Source organism: Mobula birostris, chromosome 12 (assembly GCF_030028105.1).
Source record: "Mobula birostris isolate sMobBir1 chromosome 12, sMobBir1.hap1, whole genome shotgun sequence".
Classification (NCBI taxonomy): Eukaryota; Metazoa; Chordata; class Chondrichthyes; order Myliobatiformes; family Myliobatidae; genus Mobula; species Mobula birostris.
In genome coordinates, this window is record NC_092381.1 from 43,879,368 (window position 1) to 43,899,687 (window position 20,320).

The 20,320-nt window shown below is 39.3% G+C and overlaps 1 protein-coding gene across 5 annotated transcripts in view; it reads right to left on the reverse strand.

The window, feature by feature from the left end:
• The window catches only part of pik3r3b (phosphoinositide-3-kinase, regulatory subunit 3b (gamma)), a 598,971-nt gene that overhangs the window by 36,671 nt on the left and 541,980 nt on the right, over positions 1–20,320 (reverse strand). The window contains exon 1 of one of the 5 annotated variants that reach the window (XM_072273714.1): positions 3,291–4,049. The exons of the other annotated variants lie outside the window; for them this stretch is intronic. Coding sequence (XP_072129815.1) covers positions 3,291–3,396 — 106 coding nt within the window. The 5' untranslated portion in view covers positions 3,397–4,049. Of the gene's footprint in view, positions 1–3,290; positions 4,050–20,320 lie in introns of those variants that run through there. 5 annotated transcript variants of the gene reach the window in all.

Genomic DNA, 20,320 nt, shown 5'->3' on the forward strand with positions numbered 1-20,320 from the left:
CTGCCAGTAAACTTGAACTATTTGCCTGGCTTAATCCAACAAAACCCTCGAGGACAGCTACTCAGAAGAAGGGTCTTTCTTGGCACAATGCCTCTAGCTTGTTGGTTACATCCTCGAGCAAGAAAAATACCAATCTTATTTGAGTACAGCTGTCACACAAGAAAGCATCATTATCAATGCTTCACTGGCATCTACCTCCACCCCACCCCACATCATTACCAACCTCAGTGTAACAGTCAAGCTGGCATTGAATTAGCTGGACAATTATGTTCAACTTACTTAGAAAAGTGAAATAAGAAGGGAAAAACTTTGCAGAAGCAGAAAACATTATTAATTGCATTGAGTTTTAAACAATATGATTAATTTACTTTGGATGGGTTCTCTCAATTCAATCTGTGGACAGAGGGCATCGAACAGACATATTTATCAAGTCACAAGTTATATTATTTGGAACTAATCAAAACTTTTCCCTAAAGTTATCTCTCACAAACTGGCCAAGTAACTCACAGCTTAAACCCTGCCGAGTCCTCTGACTCTACAACTGGAAAGACTTCTTTTTGCAAATTGTTTAATATTGCTGCTGCAATCAGATTGCATTTCTTCCACATTAACAGGACAAAGGTGAAAACTCAGATGCAAGCAAAACTCAGATAGCACAACTGATTAATTCTTGGACACACTTACTAATTTGGACACAAGTTAGTGCGCAACTAGGAATGTGAACACATCACTACTTATACATCCTAGTAGGTTATCATTTGATCTTCACCATTTGCTATCAACATTAATAATAAGAATTACTTGCAGCAGCATTTATCAAAAATTTTACAGAAAAACTGACCTGGCATATTATATTTTAACTTCTACAATGAAAATGAATTTTGTCAAGTATAAAATAGGGAATCACAAGCATTAAACTAAATTTGAAGCAATATTCTTAAGGATTTGAATGTAATGTGGTTTACATATTACTCCTACAATGACCTTCCATATAGGACTTAGTACTTTATTGTCAATCACCAGGTTGGCAAAAGTGAATCAAATGGCAAATGGAGCAACACAGTCAAGCAACATCCTGACAGAATACTAGCACAAAGCTCAGCTGTTTTAAGAAGACTTGCTGCTGTGACATTATCAGGGGCTGAGACATGACACCCAGCAACCACCAACCACCCCCCCCCCCAACAAACTCCACACCACCAACCTCTTCACTGCTCGTGTAACCTTAGCTGAATAATGTATCCAGCCAAGTCCCGTTGGGATGTGAAAGCCGGAAAAATATAATAAGGGTTTTGTTAATTCCCATTACACTGGATCTGGTAACAGTATGCAAATAAAAATTGTGGCTATAGATAGGCCACTGCTCTGATGGAACTGCATAGTTCACTTTCCACTCTTGGAGAGCTGTTATGGAAATATACTGCCGTTGGAGTATCACTCTATGCACTATTGTCTTCAAATATGAGTGACATCATTTGCAAAGACTCTGATGTCTGCACATCTTCAGAATGCAAATGATATTCTTGTCAGCAACAGAGTGCAAGTTCCCAAACTGCAACATGGCTGTAATTTTTCCAAAAGAGAAACTGTTCATACTCCATATTTTAATCCATTTGGATCAATATGGCAGCATTAACAAATATCTTTGCAAATGCTGGTCTACAAATTATGGCTTAGCAGCAAGACAGCAAACCAGTTTCTTTGCAATGGATAGGATTAAGAAGCAATGCAATGCTTTAAATGGGCATATCAACTATTCTTACACGTCTACTTCATTGAATCACTAAGCATGAAATAAAGATTAAAATGGCCTGTTGCAGAAATAGCTGATGCCTCTATAATCTCACCTAAAAAAATCCCTAGATACTGCAACGTGATCTGCGGTGATCCAAAGAGAACAGCAGCAAGAATCGGGTGGGGAGGGGAGAGTGTGGGTGTTAAGAGAAAGTGTCTGGCCAAACTCTTATCATTACAATCACATCCAGAAGTCGCCAAGCTAGCAGAATTTCATGGTCTGTATAGCACTCTATTGGGAAGAGGCTGGCCAGAGTGGATCAGGGTAGTGCTGAGTTCACACACCGATTATGCATTCAAAGCTCATAAAGCAGACCACAGCTTCCAACAGAAATGATGCCAAGTTCAAACAGACTCATGTTTCTCTTCAATAAATATTAAAGGAGAAAAGGCTGAAGAAACTCCTCCTCTTCTCCCCCCCAACCCAATCATTACCCCCCCAATCCCTATCTGAACATTGTTAGAGCCTTACCCTCTTCTATTGTCTCCTATTCTGCTGGCAATCTTTATCTAAAAGTCAGCAGCTGTATTTTAAAGAAAGCAGCATTATTAAACTTTCATCTTTTCGTTAATGACTCCAAGAGGACAATATTCTCTTGGAAACTTTCAAAATGAAACCTTTCTAACCCAGATTGCCTGCAAAGTGCATGTTATGATAGCAGGGCTACCATTGTGAAATCAAATTACGTGCCACTTTTCACTCACAAAAAAAACTGCAAACAGCAAAATCACCAAAATTGTCAATTTAACTCCATAGTCTATTGACGATAAGCAAGACCACAGTACTTAAGGGGTCAATGATGATTACAATGCACATTTCCCCCCAAAATACAACTACAGAATTCATTAATCTCTTACAAAAACTATCACACAATTTCTAGCTATCTTTTTTGCTCTCTAAAAGAGACTACAGCAACATTAATCTTTAGAAATAGTGCTTAGATCCCTACAAAGCAGACACTTTATAATGCTTTATTCAGAACTGATATGGCTTACAAAGAGCTCCTCTTATCGTTTATGCTGTTCACACAATTCCTTTGCACGCAAAACTTTCCCTCGCCTGCTTATGATAAGAGGTTTGCTGCCATTCCACATAGACCAGCTTATACTGTCAAAAACCTGTTTTTAGAGTGAACTATTCAAACAACTTCTAATTAAAATATTTCTCACTCAAGTTATTTTTATGAAGTTATTTCAGACAGAATATATTTTCAATATGATTATACATACAGCATTGTCATTTTCAAAAAAAACGTATAGTTTTGATTTCAAAATCGACATGCCAAATGTTTTTTCAAGGAATAAAAGATAAAGCTCTACGAAATATGAAACAGGCCCTACCAGCAACAGGACAGAGTATACTGCAAAGACTATGCACAGACCAGTCAATACACAAAGGAACAAAGACGTAGTGAAAGCCCAATAAACTAAGGCTTTAAGTAGTCTAAGAATGCGAGAATAACCAGACCAAGGTAAAATATGAAGACTTATGTTACCTGGAGGGTCCATTTCAATGTAGAATATTAGCTCTGTTGAATAGGGCATCATCACTTCTCTCCAGTCTGCATCAGATTTGTCCATATTCCAAACTGTGTTGTACATTGTCTACGCAGTATTAATATTTACTTTTATATAAAATGCTGTCATACAGCTTCCACTTTTGCAGTATTTCTGAAAGCCTGCTTCAGTTGTGCTCTTCAAAGAAAAATCCTATTTTTGATTTTTTTTGCTGTTATTTCTTGCTGACTTTCAATACTGGTGATTCGGGTGGGGGGTGGGGGGTAGAGGGAGAGTAGTTTAACAGTCATGGGCTGAATGTAGAAACCAGCTCTACGATTCTGAGCTTCCTTGAAGCAAGGGGCTAGACTTCATTTTAAGAGCTGAAGGGGCTGACCAGTGACCTTTGACATCACAAGGCCGTGCCACTGCAAGCCGGGGAAGGGGGGGGGGATCTGAACACTAGCTATGGGCTGTCAATTGATCAGCGTTTAAAGGCAGGATTCACAGGTAACTCACTCACAGTTCAATCAATGCAAAAGGTCTACCCCAGTACTGACTTCAATTTCTGTGCTCTTCGGGCTGCCCTTAAATGTGAGAGAGGAATGTTTACATGGAGATAAAGCACATGTAGCTAAGCTTCCTGCCTTGTCATTTCCTCTCCTCCCCTCCGGATCCCCGCTGGTGGTAGGGCCCGAGTGGGTCGCCTCCTTGCCAAGGGCTGGTGCTGCGCGGCACGCAAAGCTCCGGGCTGCACAGCGAATGGGGCTGCCAAGCCCGGCCTTTGTCTGCTCTCTCACAGGCTGCTCGAGTGCACCGTGCCACAGCCTCAGCCAACCCCCTCCCAGCTGCCCTGGCAGGCGCAGGCTGATTGGCTCCACAGTTACTAAGAGGGACAAAGGAAAGGCTGATTTGAAATAGAACAACTGACAGATCTCTCTCTCTCTCTGCTTAGCTGCAAGGGGGAACCAACAGATGGCTGAAAAGCCGAGTGCATAAGCAAACTGAAATCACCTTAACCCCGTCCACCAACTAACCCCCCTTTGCTATTCACTGAACAGAGCTTCCTGCCGTTGTGCGGGTGCTTTTAGGAGACAAATACCTGAACCGTATGAACAGAAATCAATAACCTATGTTATAGATCGCTCAGGCACCAAGAGTTCTTGCTGCTTGCAAAGCTAAGGAACACAAGATTGACTGCGAAGTAGTGCAGGAGACCTTAAATCCCCAGTGAATTCAACCATTGTTAACTCTTTCGCCTACCAGTAAGAACATTTAAATCGTTACAGTAAAGCACTAAACCATTAGACCTGATTTTTTTTGTAAACTATTGCCTTAAAAATTGTTCAGATTATGTCATTCTAAGATCATTGACTATTTTGCCAGGAATCCGTAGGCTTCCACAAAAGAAGCTTCCCAATCCATTTTTTAAAAAATGCTAAAATAGTATTTTATAGCAAATGCTCGATTAACTTTACTTAAAATATTTAGTTATAGCTGAGAATAGGCATTTTAATTATTGCCTTGATCTTTAACTCTATGCATTGTAACGGAAATAAAGGATAAAGAGGAAAATGAATACTGACAATAGCACAATGGTAATCACAGCGTTAATAGCTTGCTCCTTTAACACACTATCTCCAATGCAATACTAACCTATAGTCACATTTACACATTAGTCATTCTTTGCCTTGAACAGTCAGTAAAATTTCAAATAAATGAAAAAAATTACAGAAACTTAAGCAATTTTTAACCTTATGTCCAAGCTAATGAAGTAAGAAACTCCTTAATTTTTTTTCAGCAGCCATTGTTTTGGTGTCTGTGTTATCGGTTCCATGCAAAGGGAAAACTTTGGTGTTAAATCTTACATTCATTTGGCAGACTAATTTATCATAACCAATCTGTGCAGGAACTTGATACACTATTCAGCATTGTCAAAACAGAAGCATAACCTTCTGTTGATGCAAAGCTACAACAAATATCCAGTTCAACAATGAATTTATGTATGGTATACTTTTTTATGATTATAAAACAATGCTGATCTCAAATTTCAGATTAAACTCATTGTACATAATAGATTGATCATTTTGATTTCAAATAAGGCATCTGATCTCTCCCTTGCTAATTCCTCAATTCTCAATCCTAGCCACCATACTGACTTGCGTTAACATAAAGTGGGCCCAAAAAAAAGGGTAATATTTCCTTGTAGGCATTGGGTATATTCTGTGACAATATCCTAACTCAACTGGATGCTGAGTTAGTTGAAAAAAATGATATTTCTCAGACTCTCCACTAGGTGGGGTATCTGATCTCTTGTCTTCACTGCAGCTCTAAAATGCATGGCGGTTCCTGAGTCACAGGATGACATTACCAGAGAAATCTAGAGATCTACAAATGTTTCTTTTGAGCTGATGCAATGACTGGGTATGATACAATTCGGAACAAATGCTAGTTCATGATCTTCTAGCAACTTACCTTTAAAATACTTAATTCCTTCTAAGCCAGTATTTCTTTAAATGAATTGAGTAGTCCCAATTCACTGCCATCTTAGATCCTATTGGTAAAGTCACTTTAATAGTGCAACAATTCCTAAAGGATCACTAAATCTCTCAGTTAGCTTAAAAGAAAATGTATCTTAATTTCCCCCCTAGAAACCTAATTACTTAACTGAGACAACCTTGGACTGTTATACATTTGGTTAAAATTGACCTTCTTAGATAAACACACGATATCTTAATATATAAAATGGAGTTTCAAACAAAAATCAACATGTTCTTATGAGCTCAAGTACGCCTTGTCCTGGACCTCTTAACTGTTGTAACATAAACCTCTAATGAAGGTCATGTCAGCAGCAGCATCCTTTTTCTGATAGTCTACATGTCAATTTCATAAATTAAAATCAAAACCAGCTACTGTTTACTGTATAAACATTTGAAAGTATGGGAGCATAAGTAAATTAAGCAATTAAATAAGTCAAATTGGCATAAATAAAATGTGAAATAATTTTAAACCACTGATATAGATTATTAGGGCTTAGTCTGGCAGCAACTTTAGTATTATTTTAAAATGCCTAATTTTTCGTGTTCTAAAAGACAGTTAAAAATATTTTATATATTGAAGATGCAAAAATGATGCACTGCTTTGGGTTAATAACTGAGATCAATAATGCATTCATCGCATTAGCCCGAATTGCCTCTGTGAATTATGGAAATCCCTAGTCCTAGCTACTGCATACTTAGCTTCACACTGGCTTCACCAACACGGTGATGTCATGCTTAACTGCAATGTGACCTGCTCTCGCCTGATGCAACAGTCTGCCAACCATTTTAAGCAAGTCATTCTTATTCCGAGCTACTATCAGCTGCAAGCACGATCCTACCTCCACTGTGAAGAATGAATTGGATTTTGTTCATCTGAAGCAAAGAAATAAAATTATAATGTAAGGTTTAATTCTGTTCATAACAGAACCAGCAGCAATACTATAATAATTCTGACAGGTCACAATATTTTCCTTTTGTTCCACTTATAGACTATTTTGCATCATATCTTTCCTTCCCGATAATTCTCATTTTGCGTTTCACAGGCTGTGTTAGTATCACCCCATTTCTTTCTGTTGCTAGGGAAATCTGTTATTATTACCAAATTACTAACCTAAGTGATGTTCTGGGCTACAGTAATTTGCTTTCTAAATAAATCACTATGAGGTGAGAATGCTGGCTTTCAAGATAGGCCCATGTTCAGTCTTATTTAATTTTTTTTCTATTCAAAAATTCTAGTAAAGGAATGCTCCAGCGGGATTAGTAAGTACATGTATCAATGAGTACAAAGCAGAAATTCCCAGGATTAATCCATGCTGATAAACTGAATGCAGCAAGGACTTGGGAAAGGGGCTACATCTGTAATTAAGATGGGGAAAAAAACTTAAAAGTTTTTACTTCTGATAATCTTGGTAAATTAAACTGACATATTGAAGTCAAACTCATAGTATGCAAAAAGTATACAGTATGTGTGAATTTAGTAGCATTTTGTGCTTGTGTGTGTGTGTGTGAGAGTGTGTGTGCGTGATGAGAATGTGAGTGTGTGTATATGTGTGTTTGTCCGTGTGCATGTGTTTGCGTCCATGTGTGCATACATGCGTGTGTCTGTCTTTGTGTTTTTATTTCTATAATGGTGGTAGGTTAACTGGCCTTGTTAGATTTGTTAGATTATGGTTCCACACAAAGCAACCTGCATTCCCATTGTACCCATGATTATTCCCCATTCCTGAGCCTTGACCATAAGATTTAACAGTATCATGTTTTCCATGGGCAGTTTGGAAGGTGTTGAGGAAGGGAAGGGAAGCACTGGGGGGATGTTGCCAAATCTGAGCCCATCATATTTAGATATTATAATGGGCCTCAGCCGGTCAGGCAGCATCTATGGAAATGAACAAACAGTCAACGAATGTTTGGGGCTGAGACCTTTCATCAGGACTGGAAAGGAAGGGGGACGATCCCATCAGGAAGGTAGGAGGAGGGGAAGGGAAACAAGCTCGATGGTGATAGATGAAGCCAGGTGAATGGCAAGGTGGGGGAGGGGTGGGAAATGAAGTCAGAAGCTGCGAGGAGATAGGTGAAAAAGGTAAAGGGTTGGAGAAGAAGCAATCTGATAGGAGAGGTGAGAGAACCATAGGAGAAATGGAAGGATGAGGGGCACTGGGGGAGGTAATAAGCAGATGTGTAGAAGAGGTAAGAGGCCAGAGAAAGGAATAGAAGGAGAAGGAAAATGTATTCCTGGAAGTTGGAGAAACTGATCACCTGTCACCTCCCAGCCTCTTACTTCATAGCCCCTCCCCCACTGGCTTCACCTATCACCTCTAGCTTGTACTCCTTCCCCTCCCCCACCTTATTCTGCCATCTTCCCCTTCCTTTCCAGTTCTGAAGAAGGGTCTCAGCCTGAAATGTCAACTGTTTATTCATTTCAATAGATGCAGCCTGACTTGCTGAGTTTCTCGAGCATTTTGTGTCTATTGTTCTGGACTTCAGGCACCTGCAGAAAATCAAGTTCAAATTGAAGCTTATTGTCTCCTGACCATACATATATTCCACCAAACAAAACAGCATTCCTCCGGACCACGGTGCAGCCACAAAACATATATCACACACAGCTCATAAACCAAAATATTACACTATAAACATGTTAATAAAATACAATTGAGCCAAAGTCAGCTTTCAGAATAATGCTACCTGAACCATTCCTCCTCATAGTGACCTGTAACCTATTCCCTTTCACATGCTGCTGTTTTTATTCTCCTACCCTCGTTCTATACTGGGGATAATTCACAGAACCCAGCTAACCTTTCCACTACCATATCAGAATCAGGTTTACTATCACCGGGATGTGATGTGAAATTTGTTAACTTAGCAGCAGCAGTTCAATGCAATACATAACATAGAAGAAAAAAAATAATAATAAATAAATAACTAAATCAATTACAGTATACATATATTGAAAAGATTAAAATTGTGCAAAAAACAGAAATACTATATATATTAAAAAAGTGAGGTAGTGTCCAAGGGTTCAATGTCCATTTAGGAATTGATGGCAGAGGGGAAGAAACTGTTACTGAATCACTGAGTGTGTGCCTTCAGGCTTCTGTAACTCCTACTTGATGGTAACAGTGAGAAAAAGGCATGCCCTGGGTGCTGGAGGTCCTTAATAATGGGCACTGCCTTTCTGAGACACTGCTCCCTAAAGATGTCCTGGGTAGTCTGTAGGCTAGTACCAAAGATGGAACCAACTAAATTTACAACCCTCTGCAGTTTCTTTCGGTCCTGTGCAGTAGCTTCCCCCCGCTCCATACCAGACAGTGATGCAGCCTGTCAGAATGCTCTCCACGGTACACCTATAGAAGTTTTTCCATGTATTTGTTGACATACCAAATCTCTTCAAACTCCTAATGAAGTATAGCCGCTGTCTTGCCTTCTTTATAACTCCATTGATATCAATGGAATCATACATGTATGTACATATGGCAGTAAAGAACAGTGGTACTAATTTGGCAACCATTCACCTTTGATGCCAGTGGAATTAAAACACGATGCAGTGCCAGATTAGATAGGATCAACTAGGTTAACGTCAAGCAATGTTGTCATTGCATAGCAATACAGTAAGGTGTTCACTTCCCTGGAGTCAACTCCACCAGCAAACAGGATTTTATTGAAGTAGTCCATAATTAACACAGAAATTTCATTATCAGTCAGCAACTCAAGCTGTTTACAAATAATGTCACATAAACTATTGCAAAGTACTACATTTTTATAAATTAAATGAGGACTTTTAAATTTAATTTGCAGGTTCACCAGCAATTTTTATTTGTGTTGCTTGAAATTCCAGCATCTGCAGATTTTCTCGTGTTTGTACTTTTAAATTTAATATACCTAGACCTAATTTTATGGTTGGTACGGAAGATGGAGCACAGGAACTCTTCAATCTCAATCTATTCTATTGTAGCCAATGACAAGCAAACAGCGTCCAAAACATTTTTGCCATGATTAAAATTTGAAGCTAATTATAAAAAAAAAATCCTTTACACTTGGATTTATCTTTATATTGCTCAATAATAAAAATTGTTTTCTGATTGGATTGGCACGAAGAGCTATGTAGACTGTTTATTTCTGCTCTATCCTGTTCAACTGGTAAATTGACTTCATTATTAATGAGATTGTGTAATGGTAAAGAAAGAATAACTTCAGCATCCAGCAGTTACCTGTGAAGTAAAAAGAATCAATTTTATACTTACAATTTATACTTAAAAACCGACATAATTTGAAAATCTATCTCTCAGACTCGCAGAGGATTATTTGGCAATCTTCATGAATTGTCTTGGAATATTCCTTATTGTCAAATTACAGATTTTAATTCATTTTTAAAGTGTTATTGTCAAAGCACAGCACTGCTATTGGCTTACGGAAAATGAAAAATTTTCTGAATGCCAGCTAGTTTATCAAAGAAAAATACTGAGGTTATTATCTGTGCATAATGACCATAAACGTTAAATATTACAAGAAATTATTGGAACTTTGTCAAAATTCTTTTGAGTCCGTTTTCCATTCATCAGGTGCTTGATAAGTGATTCTGAGATGGTGACACGATTGATTAAGCAGAAAACCACTTTGTGCCAAAGTTCAGACCCTGAAAATAGGGTTTGTATCTCATTCTCAGCCTTTGTCAGCTTTCCCATGAACAGTGTTTCTTGGTTGACTGGGTCACAGTAAGCAGAAGTGCTGCCACAATGAAGAGGACAAAAAGGCATCAACTTTTCAGATTTGTCTCAACAAGTTGTACTACAAAAGATCGACAGACACTTCCACACTGAGTATGATCTAACTTCTATGATTTCTTGAAAAACTGAAATGCCATATTTAAAGATCATTAATTTTCTCACATTTAGCTTCAATTTCATGCATTCAGTCATTTTATTGTAGCAGTGTTTCTTTTTATTTTTGTTTACCACCATAGTTTCACTCTTATCTTCTATTCCAGTATTTTCTGTTACTTATAATGGAATACGCTGGGTTACAGTTCTATAAATAGTCCTAGACTCTGAAAAAATATAATCTAAAACAAAATTCAAGAAGAGTGGTACACAGTAATTGGCACTGAGAACACAGTAATAGATCATGTATTTCCATACACATCTATATGCAATTTTAAGAAAGTATTAGCAAAATAAGAGCTAAATTAAAAACCTATAATGGTCATAAGCAGAGGACTGATCTCAAGATTTATCATTATTTCTTTTTTTAATAGTGTGATATTTATTCTTTTAGAATAAATTGCATAACCCCAGATATTTAACTGTGATTGCTAGTGTTGACTGGAGAAACACTAAAAATGAAAGTCCTGTTATGTCACTATGGGAAGCTGAAAGGTTAGTTCGTGTGATCTCTTTTCCCCTCCTTCTCCATCTCATTCCCTTCCTCTTGGTCATGCTTGAAGTTTAACAGTCAATTCCATTTTATTACTGACAGAAAATGTAGTAAAGGCAAAGGGAGCAATGGTGATGGTGGGGTCTGGTGTGTGCATTAGTGGGGAAAGGGGTGTATTTTGGAGCTAATAAAATCTCAGTTTCATTTGCTGTATAATCTGCCCTGTAAAGAATAGCTTTGAATGATGTGGAAAAGCTCATCCCCATTCCCGCAGAATTAAGGATGGCTACAGATAGATGGATTTGTGTTCTCATTTTAATGCTGTAGGCAAGCTAGATCTAGCTGTGACTAAATAGTCTTTTCAAAGCTGCTTTCCATGAGAACTATACATAGATCATTTAAGAAACTCACTTATTATTTATATGATCTGTATATATGCACCGAAAAAAAAACTATTCCAATATGTAATTAGAAACATTTTAAATGGTCAGCTTGGTTTTGAAAGGATAATTACCTAAATATTGTATAGCATAGTTCCCATCCATATCACGTAACTGGTTTCATAGTGAAAGTTTTCATTATTTGTGAAACTGGATTAGCCACTTCCTCATCAGCATTCCTTACCTTTTTATGGTATCAGGTGTGCACCAAATGATATAATTAGGTGACCCCGCTTTTTGAACGTTCGCTTTACGAAACCTCACTGTTACGAAAGACCTACATTAGCACCCTGTTTTCGCTTTCAGAAGGTGTTTTCACTGTTACGAAAAAAAAGCAGCGCGCGGGGAAAATCAGCGTGCGAAAAAATCAGCGCGCGATAAAAGGCAGCGCGTGCCCCGAGCAGCTGCTGTCCCCCGGATTCTCACTGGCATTGCTTTAAGACGTGCCTGTGAGCAGCCGTTTGCAAGATGAGTTCTAAGGTATTGGAAAAGCCTGAAAGAGCTCGTAAGGGTGTTACACTTAGCGTAAAACTAGACATAATTAAGCGTTTCGATCATGGTGAACGAAGTAAGGACTAAGTGAGTTTGGCTTGTGGAAGCTGACGAACATGATGTTGAAGAGGTTCTGGCATCCCATCACCGAGAACTGACAGATGAAGAGCTGATGCAATTGGAAGAGGAAAGGATAACAATTGAAACTGAATACAGTAGCGAACGGACCGAAAGTGAAGTTGTCCAGGAACTGAACGTGAAGCAACTGCTTGAGATTTTCACTGCAATGATAAAGTACGACTTTAATTTTGAAAAGGTACATAGGTTTAGGGGATATTTCAGTCCTTACAAAGAACTGTATGACAGAAAAATGCGCGAGGCTCAGCAGTCAAGCAAGCCTTCCGCATCAGCCACAGCAGACGACAAACCTCGACCTTCGACATCGAGGCAGGCAGTCATAGGAGAAGATGAGCTGCCTGCTCTAATGGAAACAGACGATGAGATGATACCCCAGTGTCCCATACCACCCCGTGATTCTCGGACAATGCAGCGGTAGCCAGGAGGCACACAGCACATTTTTAAGAAAAAAGCCGAAATAAACATTCTAATTAATTAGGTGCCACCTGACACGTAATTAATTAGCTTGTTTATTTCGGCTTTTTTCTTAAAGATGTACTGGATGCCTCCCGGCTACCGCTGTACCCCTGCATGCTTTGCGGTTCGGTATCGGTCGGTGGCCTGGAGGGTGGGGGCCACTGCACCACCCAACCTGTGATGACTCAGCCTAACACACCATCATCAGTGTGCTCGGCGGTGAACCAATTTCGGTAAGTGATACTACACTGTATATGCATTATTTCTACTTTATATCGGCTGTGTATTTTTACGAGTTATTTGGTATGATTTGGCAGCTTCATAGCTTAAAGGTTACTGGAGAGCACTTGCGCCATGTTTTTGCCAACAGCGCTTGCATAAGATTTTCTGCCGACGGCGCTTGCGCGAGATTTTCGCTACGGAGAACAGTGCAGTAATGATTGTGGAAAAGTATTTCTACTCTATATAGGCTGTGTATTTATCATATCGTTCCTGCTTTTACTATACGTTACTGTTATTTTAGGTTTTATGTGTTATTTAGTGTGATTTAGTAGGTTATTTTTGGGTCTGCGAACGCTCACAAATTTTTCCCATGTAAGTAAATGATAATTGCTTCTTCGCTTTACGACATTTTGGCTTACAATCCGTTTCATAGGAACGCTCTACCTTCGGATGGCGGGGGAAACCTGTACTCAGGTATTGCCCCAAGCTACTCATGTCAATATTAACTGAAGCTCAAAGCTCTAAGCTACTGTCATTGTGGGCTGTGTTCATTTTGGACCAGTTTGATCCCTTTGCACTACTTGAAGGGACAGGGTGCTCATACTGGGACAATCTATAGGCAGTATCAAAATTCACTGTAAACTGCTCTATGACTATGACTGCTCTATGTGCTTAAAATAAAATATAGTGTTTAGTTTTCCAGTGTTTATCTGTCAAAATGTTTATTCCATCTGGGCCTCAATGATGACATGGCTAGAGGCATCACACAAACTGCTGGAGGAACTCAGCAGGTCAGGCAGCACCTATAGAAAGAAACAAATAGTCGATGTTTCAGGTTGAGACCCTTCATCAGGACTGGAAAAGAAGGGGGAAGACGCCAGAATAAAAAGGTGCGTGGAGGGGGAGGAGGTCTAGCTGGAAGGTTACAGGTGAAACCAGGTGTGTGGGAAAGGTAAAGGGCTGGAGTAGAAGGAATCTGATAGGAGAGGAGAGCGGACCATGGGAGAAAAGGAAGAAGGAGGGGTATCAGGAAGTGGTGATAGGCAGGTGAGGAAAAAGAGGTATGAGGCCGGAGCGGGGAATAGAAGAAGGAAGAGGGGGGGAAAAAATTTACTGAAATCACTGTCCATGCCATCACGTTGGAGGTTATGCAGATGGAATATGAGGTGTTCGTCTCCAGCCTAAGAGTGGTCTAATTGTAGCAGAAGGAGGCCATGGACTGACATGTTGAAATGGGAATGTGGATATGAATTAAAATGGCTGGACACTGGGAAATTCATTTTTGGCGGATGGAGCGGAGGTGCTCGACAAAGCTGTCTCAATTTATGTCGGGTCTCACCATTGTAGAAGAGGCCTCATTGGCAGCACCAGATACAATAGACAACCCCAACAGATTCTCAGGTGAAGTGCTGCTTTACCTGGAAGGACTGTTTGGGGCCCTGAATTGAATTCCAGAGGCATTATGCATCAGGGATTTGGAGTAGGGGTCAAGGGAAAGTGTGCAGCAAAAGCTCTTCTCTCTGAGTACCTTCACAAACACTGCTTCCAATTTGGAACTCCCTGATCAACAATGCACTCACATTCTCAGATCTTCTAAGGCATGCATACCAAGGTATGTGACAATGTGCAGGAAAACCTGCAGCCATGTTTTTGTACATTTACCGCCCTCTGCATGAAGATCAAGATCACATTGATCCTCATCTTCCTTATCATAAGATTTTTCTAAACAACTGCTGTGGATGCCTGTCATATTTTTCCAATTTGCTATATCAGAGAGGTCATACAGAAACTATATTTGCAAATAGATATTCCATCTACTTTAATTTCACTGAGGAACAGGTGATATCTCAAGCACTATGATGTGCTGACTTTGCTGACTTTTTGTGCATATAGACAGCTATTCAAGGAATCCAGAACTTCTATTCTGCAGGAAGGATGCTCCCTCAATGTGCAGCTTATTGTGGATGATATGAAGAATTTCCATGGGTTAATAGACACAGTTCAAGAAGCATATGTGATTCCTTTATCTAGACAACCTTGCCAGAGATTCACAGTTATCAGTACGGTCTCAGAGATGTCTGGGCCCATCCATGTAGATGCCACAGGCAAGAAAGCTGATCAATACCTCAATTTCCTCAGGAGGTTACAGAAATTGGAATAGCCCATCCATCCTAATCGACGCACCATAGAAGGTATTCTATCTGACGCCTAATGGCTTGGTATGGCAACTTCTCTGCATGTGTTGAGAGAAGCTGCGGAGAATCGTAAACACTGCTTAGCAGATCATGGAAACAAGCCTCCCCTCCACGATCTTTGTCTTTACTTCTTCCTGCTTCTCATGGGGCAGAAGATACAAAAGCCTTAAAGCACCTACCATCAGGCTGAAAGACAACTTCCATTCTGCTCACGGTAGGACTAGATGGACTCTTGACCTTGCAACCTACCTTTTTTATGATCTTGCATCTTATTGTTTACCTACACAGTACTTTCCCTGCAATTGCTACACTTTACTTTGCATTCTGTTAACACACATCAAAGTTGCTGGTGAACGCAGCAGGCCAGGCAGCATCTCCAGGAAGAGGTATAGTCGACGTTTCAGGCCGAGACCCTTCGTGCTGCCTGGCCTGCTGCGTTCACCAGCAACTTTGATGTGTGTTGCTTGAATTTCCAGCATCTGCAGAATTCCTGTTGTCTGCATTCTGTTACTGTTTTACCTTGTTTTACCTCAATGCATTGCATAATGATATGATCATACGAACGGTATGCAAGACAAGCCTTTTGTAGTATCTCGGTGCATCTGACAATAATAAATGAACACCAATATATCTGTAATGTTAACTCAGCTTGTCTTTATTTTCCTCCTTTTTTTGTCTCTCTGTGAGTGGAAGAGTTGCCCAACATGACCAGCTGGGACTGTCCTTCTGCTCTGCATTTTGCTTCTCCACAATCTTTTGGACACACATGAAACTGCAGGTGCCTGATTCTGGAACAAAAATTATAGCTCTTCCAGCTCTTCAAACACACTAAAGCACTGTATAAATATGATGAAGGTTCCCCCTGTCCCAGATTTTCATTTACTGTATTCCAAACTTGTACTACGTTCTGGGTGTTCCTTCATGTCCTCTTTTAACTTTCAATCAATTATTTTAAAGTTATTCCTTCCGATTTTTGGCACCCTTCCACTTACTCTGTCAAGGGTCATCATGGTTGTATGTACTTCAATTGTCTTCCCTCACTGTCCTCTATTTTTCCTTCTCAACCCCATTCTCCTGCCTTCTCCCTATAAACTGACATCTTTACTAATCAAGAACGTATCAGCCTCTGACTTGGCATCCAAATCTGTCTGTGGCAATGAATTCCATAGATTCACCACCCTCTGGCTAAAGAAATTCCTCCTTATCTCTGTTCTAAAGGAATGTCCTTCTATTCTGAGATTGTGTCATCTAGTCCTACATTCTCCCATTGTTGGAAATATCCTCTCCTCATGCACCATATCAAAGGCTTTCAATATTTGGTAGGTCTTAATGAGATTCTCCTTCGTTCTTCTAAACTCCAACAAGTACAGGCAAAGAACGATCAAACACTCTTCATATGTTAACTATTCCATTCCTGGGATCATTCTCATAAACATTTCTGGACTCTCTCCAATGCCAACACATGCTTTTTTTGGAATATGGGGCCCAAGACTGCACACAATACTCCAAATGAGTCCGACCACTGCTTTATAAAGCCTTAGCATTACATCCGTACTTTTATATTCTAATCTTCTGGAAGTGAATGCTAATTTGCCATTTGCCATTTTTCCCTCTGTCAGCCGGATCATTCATATTTTCTTGCCATGTAAAGCTTTCTTCTTCATTGTTCATCACCTAACCAATTTTGCATCATATGCAAACATCTTCACTGTAGCCCCAGATTTAATTTCAAACTGTTCATATATATTATATACAACACTGCAAAAAATTAAAGAAATGCATATTAAGCCCTGTGGAAATTTATTGGCAACAGCTTTCCAGTCACAAAAACACCCATCAACCATGACCCTTTGCTTGGCCATTGAACCAAACTGGGACATAATTTGCACTCTGCCTTGGATTCCATGAACTTCTCCCATTTTGATGAGCCTGATATGCAGAACCATATCATAAACCTTGCTAACATCCACATAGTGGATGTGGACTCATTCCACTGAGATGCAACACAGAGCGTCATAGGAAGTCATTCCTGCCTGTGGCCATCAAACTTTACAACTCCTCCCTTGGAGGGTCAGACACCCTGAGCCAATAGGCTGATCCTGGACTTATTTCCTGGCATAATTTACATATTACTATTTAATTATTTATGGTGCAACTGTAACAAAAACCAATTTCCCCCGGGATCAATAAAGTATGACTATGACTATCGACATCACCAAATGCATTGCTTCCCTTGGTGTTCCTTGTTACCTAATAGAAACCAATTAAGTTAATCCAGACAAAATTCCCCTTAACAAATTCATTCTGGGTTTTCCGGATTAACCTTCCAATAATTTGCTTACCAGCAAAGTTAAACTAACAGGTTTGTGATCAGGGATATGAGAGTCTGCAGATGCTGAAATCTTATGGAAAGTCCTGATGCAGAGTCTTGGCCTGAAATATCAACAATCCTCTCTCAGATACTGCTTGACCCGCTGAATTCTTCCAGTTCATTTTTTGATCTATAATTATTCTGTTTGTCCATTCCTTCCTACAACCTCAGGACTACTCCAATCCTCTATCACCATTTCTGTCACCAATGATAATTGAAAAATATAAAATAAACCTCTGCAGATTCCTCCTTACTTCTTTCAACATCCTGATAAATAACTGGTGCTGGTTATTTACCCACTTCCAAAGAATATAAATCTTTTAGCACGTGGCTTCTTCTACATCTATCCTATACATTATTTCACAGGTCTTTGACTTGACTTAAAGTACGAGAAAGAAAAAAATCAGAGTTCTCTATTCCTTCCTTGTTTCTGATCATTATCCAGTGACCATGTCAGAATGTATATTTAATATGAATGTGAAACAATGATTTATGTTTTGGTAGACCCAATATTGATATTTTTTCATGGTCAAACAGCCTCACAGAAGGAACTGCCTGTGATAATGCGTGAAAAATTAACAATTAGGCATTGGAGGCTCTCGAAATTATATAATATTGCTGGCACCTTTCAGAATCATAGAAGAAAACTGACAGCAGTATTTCTGAAATTATATAACTTTCAACAAAATAAGGCCTGGAGTAGACTGAAGAAAGAACAGTATACTGGGAAAAAAAGATAATATATTTTCGGGACTAACCAATACCAAACTAATGCTTCAACGTCCTTTCCAATATGCCTACATTCATGAAGGGTTCATGGAACAACTACTTAGTGCCAGCTTTGTAAAACTGATGTAATAACTAAACTCTGATAATGATAATGAAGTACATTGTTAGAGCCACTGGTATGCAGGTATAAATCCTTATATCACATTAATCAACAGTGGTGCTCACATACATTCCAGGCCCAAAGCCTATCTTTCCTTGTGGAATGTCAGTTCTGCCAAGTTTCCTGTTGAGTCTGACCCTCTCTTCTTGAATGTAAAATACAATTAACTGTTTCCATGCATAAATAATTCTTTACTAAAAAATAATTAAATTTGACAATAAATGTTTCAATTGAGTTATCTTTGTTAAGGTTATAACATTTTCCACTTCTCAGCAAAATGCAGAGAACACATCTGCAATATCCAAGCTTTGATGATGTTTCCACTGGATATTTTTAATTTGCATGGAGAGATATTGTTCCACTCTCTGATAAATATATCTATTTGTTTATAATTTTCTGTTCACACCTGTTCCAACCTTTGTCATATGTGGTCAATACCTTTGCAGATGTGGCATAGAGAAATAAAAAACCTCACTCCCAGTTTATAAATGACAGCTATTTGTATTAATAAAGTATATCATTTAACAACGGACAATAGTCTATGATATTTCACAGGAGGGTTATAATTCAAATCTTTGACACAAAACAAATATTAGACCTGAAAACTAGGTCAACAAAAACTTAATTACTACTGTAATGTCTTAACATCCATCAAGAAAACCTTTGTCCATGGATGGAATACAAATTCATTGTTTTGCACAAATAATTCTGAATGCTCATCACAAGATGTAGCATTGACAAAAATAATACAAGCCTCAGGAATGAGTGAGGATTGTGATTTAGGAATGGACCGAAGTTAGCAAGATATTTTTCATGTTATATCTACACTAAATATAGGTCTTCTCCAGCTTAGGAACATCCGACTTATATCAGTCAGTCATTGGGTGCTGTCCTGAACCCGGGGTTGGCAGCTATGCACTTCCATCTTCTTCGATCTTGCGCTCTTTTTCTGGCTTCAGCGTAACTCAACCCAGTCCGTTACCTCACATTATTGTACCAAGAGGTTCGCTGCCTTCCTCTTTCCCTCTTTCCTTCTATCATCCCTTCCAATAACAATTTCTGCAGTCCACCACCTCTTAACAAGTGCCCGGCATATTCCAGCTTCCTCTTCTGCACATTCTTCAGCAACTCCTTTTCTCTCCTCACTCTCTTCAACACTTCCATATCCTTCATCACCCATCTATTTTTCTGCATTCTCCTTAAACACCACATTTCAAATGCCTCCAGTCGTCGTTCCACTTCCTTGCATAAGGTCCACGATTCGACTCCATGCAACAGACTGCTCCAGATGTAGCATTTCCAAATTCTACAACGCAGCTCAAAGTCCAACCTCTTGCCACACAGCATGTCACCCAGGCTCCAGAACACTGATCTTGCAATCTCAATGCTTCGTCTAATTTCTGCATCACATTTCCCATCTTCTGTGACCATCCGTTCCAAGTACACAAACTTCTTGACTTGCTCTATGCCTACGCTGTTAATTTTGATACTGGTTTTGGGGACTTCTTTCTTCCGCGATACTACCATCATCTTCATCTTTGCAGCACTTATTTTCATTCCAAATTGTTCACCTTCAGCATTTATCTTGTCTACTATTCTTATATACAGCCCATATATTCACAAGAGCACTTTGGAGATACAGAAGCTTTTGGCAGGCAGGATTTGCCAGCTACTGCAGGGCTGTAGATGGCTTCTGCCATGTGATAAATGACTCTGTGACCAGATTTTCTTGTGCACTGTTTGAACCCAGAATGGAACTCTGTCGTAACCTGGAGAAGACCTGTATACTGAATGTCAGACCTATGTCCAGTTTTGGCTTTGGACCGAATCATTGGGACAGATCTTCCATCATAATGATTTTCTAATGTACCTGGGTTTCCATGAGCATTAGTTTTGACTTAGATTGGCATTGGCAA